The sequence below is a fragment of the Camellia sinensis genome, chromosome 13, assembly GCF_055761805.1.
Source record: "Camellia sinensis isolate YWXY chromosome 13, ASM5576180v1, whole genome shotgun sequence".
NCBI lineage: Eukaryota > Viridiplantae > Streptophyta > Magnoliopsida > Ericales > Theaceae > Camellia > Camellia sinensis.
In genome coordinates, this window is record NC_138973.1 from 74,431,994 (window position 1) to 74,438,450 (window position 6,457).

At 34.8% G+C, this 6,457-nt stretch overlaps 1 protein-coding gene across 4 annotated transcripts; it reads left to right on the plus strand.

Annotated features, from left to right (window-relative positions):
- Positions 1–1,792: 1,792 nt before the first annotated feature.
- LOC114281809 (uncharacterized) lies at positions 1,793–6,116 on the plus strand. 4 transcript variants are annotated; one of them, XM_028224400.2, is made up of 3 exons: positions 1,793–2,007; positions 2,141–2,199; positions 2,854–6,116. In XM_028224400.2, exon 3 carries the CDS (start codon positions 2,925–2,927, stop codon positions 5,973–5,975), a length of 3,051 nt encoding a protein of 1,016 aa, XP_028080201.2. In that variant the 5' UTR covers positions 1,793–2,007; positions 2,141–2,199; positions 2,854–2,924; the 3' UTR covers positions 5,976–6,116. The 4 variants fall into 4 exon arrangements, with proteins under 4 accessions (XP_028080201.2, XP_028080199.2, XP_082758663.1 ...); XM_028224398.2 differs by having other exon boundaries at positions 2,903–6,116; XM_082902537.1 differs by having other exon boundaries at positions 1,820–1,913.
- The last annotated feature ends 341 nt before the right edge of the window (positions 6,117–6,457 follow it).

The window sequence follows — 6,457 nt, forward strand, 5'->3', positions numbered from 1 at the left end:
AATATTTTATTTTCTTTTTCCATCTATGTTAGGTTTTGGTAATCTAAATTTTCACAAATTTCAAAAAAAGTATTGGAGACTCTTGAAGCACTGTGTGTTCATTCTTTTTACTAATTATTATACACTATGTCTCTGTACTCAAGTGCACCCAATAATTACTCCAATTTACGTGACATACTTGTGACTTATTCGTTCTATAAAACACTTTCTTTTCAAGATCTTAAAATATGTCAAAAAAATCAAACTCATCTCTAATGGGAGAGTATTTTATTTACCAAATATGCGATATGATCAAGATGATGTATTATAACATGGTCTCATTCTTCTATTCATTAATTAACATAAGATTAGAATAAAATCTGAAAAATCACTTTATATTTAACCTTCAAACTCATCTTTAAAATGTGACGTATCCGTTATATAAAATATTTTGTTTTCTTTTTCCATCTATTTCAGGTTTTGATAATTTAAATTTTCATAATTTTCAAAAAAAGTATTGGAGATTCTTGAAGCGCTACGTGTTTATACTTTTCACTAATTATCATACACTATATCTCTTCTTGTTCCCTAATCACCCAATACAAAATTATAAATTTCACTTTCCCCATCAATTATAACATCTCTGAAATACCACGTTACCGTACTCAAGTGCACCCAATAATTATTCCAATTTATGTGACATACTTGTGACTTATTCGTTCTATAAAACACTTTTTTTTCAGGATCTTAAAATATGTCAAAAAAATCAAACTCATCTCTAATGGGAGAACATTTTATTTACCAGATATGCAATATGATCAAGATGATGTATTATAACATGGTCTCACTCTTCTATTCATTAATTAACATAAGATAAGAATAAAATCCGAAAAATCACTTTATATTTAGCCTCCAAACTCATCTTTAAAATGTGACGCATTCGTTATATATAATATTTTCTTTTCTTTTTCCATCTATGTCAGGTTTTGATAATTTAAATTTTTACAGTTTTCAAAAAAAGTATTGGGGACTCTTGAAGCGATACGTGTTCATACTTTTCATTAATTATTATTCACTATATTTTCTCATATTTCTTAATTATTCAATACAAAATTATAAATTTTATTTTTCCCATCAATTATAACATTATTAAAACACCACGTCACCGTCCTAAAGTGCACCCAATAATTACTCCAATTTCAGGGAATGTGGACTTTGGAGAAACAGCTCACACAGGCGCTCTGAAATCTTTTCACAGCAAATTTTTTTGATCTGAAAAAGGTACCCAAAAACAAAAAAAAAACAAAAAAAAAAAAAAATCATTCAATGTGATTGGTTTGAGTTTTTTGAATTAAATTTTTTAAAAATTATTTTTTTTTGTTTTGTTGTTTTTTTGTTTGTAGTGAATATTTTTAAAATTTTAAACATTTTTTTTACTTTTTAGATGCACCTTACTTAGATGTATCTAAAAAGTAAAAAATTTGTGAAAAAATATTTTAAAAAATTAATAAATATATAAAAATACAAAAAAATATACTAAATTCTCATTTTTTTTTATATTTTGGATATTTAATAAATTTTTAAAAGATTTTCTTTACAAATTTTTTATTTTTTAGATACATCTAAATTATGTATGTTTAAATTTTTTTTAAAATTACTTAAAATATTTAAAAGAATCAATAAAAATAAAAAAATACAAAAAATAAAAAAATAAATTTTTTTAAAAAATATTTTTTGAAAAGTAAAATCAAGTATAATATTTTCCTTTTCCTTTTCTTTTTCCTTTTTGTTTTCCCATTCATACATTCATTCCTTCATTCATTCATTTTAGTCTCTTTTTTTTTCTCATTTCACTTTTCCAAAATGGGTCTCTTCCCAACCCAAACCATTTAAATGCTAAAAAAACTCTGTATTATTTCACTTCCCCATTTCACGTAAGTCCTTCCCAATCCCCATTCTCAACTTCTTCTTTCTGTCTCATCACTACTCATATCTCTCTATATATAGATTCTTCCAGTTGTGTCTTGGGTATGTTTGTTTACTCTATCTATTACTTCTTTGGCTGGTTGATGAAACTGTTCTGTTTTGTTGACTGTAGATAGTATTTAGAGATTTGGGTTGCTCTTATTTACTGATTTTCTTGGGCTTCATTCGATTTCAGAAACTGGGTTTGCTTCATTTGAAGGAAAAAAAGGGCATATCTCTATGATGGTGGAGCAAGTAAGTTTTCGGATCTGAGTACACTTGGGAATATATGGTTTATTTATTCTATTTAATTTGAAAAAAAATGATTCTTTAGATTTCAACCTTCTATTGTGATTTGAAGTGCTCATTTAGATCTGTATATTGCCCTAAAGCTTTAATGGCCTTCGTAAATTTTGAGATTTTCCCCATCAAATATAGTAGAAGTTGGCTAGGTCTCTTAGTTTTTTAATGGCTTCTCTGTAAAATGTTTGAATGTGTTTACTTAGATCATACAAGCATGAATTCTCTTAAGCTCTCATTTTCTTTAGCATTCTATGCTCATTTTCTGATACTGAATTTTTTTTTTTTTCAAAAAGTTTGTGCTCTTTTTTAATGCTCAAACAAGATTGTGTTTCTTTTCTTTTCTTTTCTTTTCGTTTTGCATCTTTTAATTTTAAGTCTGTGTAATATTTTGGCCATTAAGTTAGAGAATTTGTATGTGATATCAATTGACAACAATGGTATAGAAAAAGAAAGAAATTGTTGGCCACCCACAATTTTGCCTTTCAAGTTCTAATTTGTTTCCCCATTTGTTTCAAACTTTTTAGATCTTTTTCTTAAAATGAATTTCTTTATTAGTAAGTTGATGTTGTTTTGAAGTATTTAATTTCTGATATTAAGACTTATTAGGTCCATTTTGGGTACTTGTGTGATTAAAACCCTTAACCCGCCATTTCAGAGCAGCTCACCTCATATGTAGAATGCATGGGACATCATGCCTCAAAAGATCAGGCGACCATATAAACATGGATCTCCATGAGGAAAGATCAAGATTTGGCTCGTTAGGTAGCACGAGTTTGAGGAATTTGTCATCTTCATCTTCAGCATTTTTTTCAGCAAATCAGTCGCCTTTCTTCTCTCCAAGATCACCAACGTGTCAAATAACGACACGTTCCAACATTCCATTCAGTAATTCCAAAACAGGTGTTGATTTCCCAAGTTCCATTTCAAGAATTCCCAACTCAGAATGCCTATCAAATATCAGATTTCCATTGTCAGAAGTTTCGCCTATCCCCGTAGCATCTACTTCAAGCGATTCTCAGAAGTTCAAACATGTTTCTTCCTCAACTGGCATTTCTAACAACACCCTTTCTTATTATGGTATAGGCTATGGCAATGATTATTTCAGGCACAAAGAAAAGCCAAAAAAGCTTGGGAGATCAGCCCATGTTACCTCGTACCCTCCGGCTTCAACTTCACTTTCCTCTATCAAACTAAGGTGCTGTGATGTGTACATAGGTTTTCATGGTCGCAAACCTTTATTACTGAGATTTACTAATTGGCTTCGTGCTGAGTTGGAAGTTCAGGGGATCAGTTGTTTTGTAGCAGATAGAGCTTGCTGTCGAAATGCTCGGAAACATGGAATTGTTGAGAGGGCAATGGATGCATGTTCTTTCGGAGTTGTAATCTTAACCCATAAATCTTTTAGGAATCCATTTACCATCGAGGAGCTATTATTCTTCTCGGGCAAGAAAATTTTGGTTCCTGTATACTTGGATTTGGGTCCAGATGATTGCCTTGTGAGGGATATAGTTGAGAAAAGGGGAGAGATGTGGGAAAAGTACGGGGGTCAACTATGGCTTCTATATGGAGGATTGGAGAAGGATTGGAAACATGCTGTTAGTGCTCTCTCTCGCGTGGATGAGTGGAAACTGGAGGCTCATGATGGTAATTGGCGAGATTGCATACTCCGGTCTGTTACCCTTTTGGCATTGAGGTTGGGTAGGAGAAATGTGGTGGATAGATTGACCAAATGGAAGGAAAAGGTAGAGAAAGAGGAATTCCCTTTCCCTCGAAATGAGAATTTCATTGGTAGGAAGAAGGAACTCTCTGAACTGGAGTTTATGCTTTTTGGTGATGATAGTGGAGATTTTAAAACAGATTATTTCGAACTCAGACCCAGAAATAGGCGAAAGAATGTGACGATTGGTTGGGGTAAGAGCAGTTCGGTTGAGGAGAAACGAAGAGAACGACAAATGGAGAGCGGTGGTAGAAGGAAGGGTAAAGAACCAGCTGTGTGGAAGGAGTCTGAAAAGGAGATAGAGATGCAAAGAACTGAATTTCTTCATACACAACAAGAATTACCAAATATGAAGAGTGGTGGAAGGCAAGGAAGGAGGAGAAGAAGATCAATCAAAATTGTGTATGGAAAAGGGATTGCTTGTGTGTCGGGACACTCTGGAATTGGCAAGACAGAGTTGCTTCTTGAGTTTGCATACAGATTCCACCAGAGGTATAAGATGGTTTTATGGGTCGGAGGGGAAAGCAGATATATCTGGCAGAATTATTTGAACCTGTGGCCATTCCTAGAGGTTGATGTTGGGGTAGAGAACGGTTTGGAGAAAAGCAGGATCAAGAGTTTTGAAGAACAGGAAGAGTCAGCCGTAGCCAGAGTCCGAAAGGAGTTTATGCGAAACATTCCGTTTTTGGTGGTGATTGATAACTTAGAAAGTGAAAAGAACTGGTGGGACCACAAACTTGTAATGGATCTTCTTCCCCGTTTTGGTGGAGAAACCCACATTCTAATATCCACACGCCTTCCTCGTGTAATGAATTTGGAGCCTTTAAAACTTTCTTACCTATCGGGGGTTGAGGCAATGTCTCTAATGCAAGGAAGTGTCAGGGATTATCCAGTTGCAGAGATTGATGCTCTCCGGGTTATTGAGGAGAAACTTGGAAGACTAACCTTGGGCATTGCCATTGCAGGTGCAATTCTTTCTGAGCTTCCCATAAATCCAAGTAGACTATTGGATACCATTAATCGAATGCCTTTAAGGGACTTAGCTGGGAGCGATAGGGAAACTCATTCAATGAGGAGAAATAACTTCCTTTTGAAACTCTTTGAGGTTTGTTTCTCAATATTTGATCATGCGGATGGGCCAAGGAGTTTAGCAACTCGAATGGTGCAAGCAAGTGGTTGGTTTGCACCAGCAGCGATTCCGATTTCTCTATTAGCTCTGGCTGCTCACAAGATACCCGAGAAACACAACCATACTCAGTTATGGAAAAAGTTTTTTCGTTCCTTAACTTGTGGGTTTTCATCAGCATACATCAGGAAATCCGAAGCAGAAGCTTCTTCAATTTTGTTAAGATTCAATATTGCGAGAAGTTGTACAAAGGAAGGGCATATCCAGATCAATGAATTCATCAAGCTTTACGTGCGAAAGAGAGGAGTCACCGGAGCTGCACAAGCAATGGTACAAGCTGTGATTAGCCGCGGATCTATTGCCCATCACTCTGAACATATATGGGCAGCATGTTTTTTGCTGTTTGGATTCAGTAATGATCCTATAATTGTTGAGTTAAAGGTGTCGGAATTGTTAGTTCTTGTAAAAGAAGTGGTTTTACCGCTCGCTATCAGGACTTTCATTACATTCTCACGGTGCAGCGCCGCACTAGAACTCCTTCGCCTATGTACAAATGCATTGGAGGCCGCAGATCAAGCATTTGTCATCCCAGTTGAGAAGTGGTTGGATAAATCGCTTTGTTGGAAACCGATCCAAACAAATGCCCAGTTGAATCCTTGCCTTTGGCAAGAGCTAGCACTGTCAAGAGCAACTGTGCTTGAAACCAGATCAAAGCTAATGCTGAGAGGGGGACAGTTTGACATAGCGGATGATCTAGTTAGGAAGGCGATTTTCGTAAGAACTTCAATCTGCGGAGAGGATCATCCAGATACTGTAGCTGCTCGGGAAACTCTGAGCAAGCTCACAAGGCTTCTTGCCAATGTTCAAGTTCATACTTCACCATAGATTATAAAATTTGTTTTTAGTGGTGGAATTTTACATTAGAATTGTACAAATGTTCAGAATAAGAACTGATTTTAAAAAGCTACAGAAATTTTTTCCGTACCATTTTTAATATAAATGAGATTATGAGCTTCCATTTCCAAATTCTTTATGTTTGCTATTCTAATCTGAATCACATTGTTGACTGGCCTTGTCTTATTTACTTTGTTGCTTTGCAAGCACTTTCTCTCTTGTATGAACTCTTTGGCTATCTGTTGCATCTTTCAATGTACTTTTCTGAGTTGCGATTTGGTGATTTGTTTGTCATTTCCTCAGGCAAATAACAATGCATTTTGGTATCTTTTTGCTTTTTTGTTGTTTTCACAAATTACACCAGAAAAGAGACTTCTTTGCAGACACGGTTACAAGAAACTGTTACTCCATGAGTAGTTCATAAGTGAGCTGAGCTGGAACACCCTCAATCTATGTCCACATGACTTGCTCAC

What these genes read in the sequence shown, in the direction of transcription:
- LOC114281809 (XM_028224400.2), top strand. Translation starts at nt 2,925, where the DNA reads ATGCATGGGACATCATGCCTCAAAAGATCAGGCGACCATATAAACATG.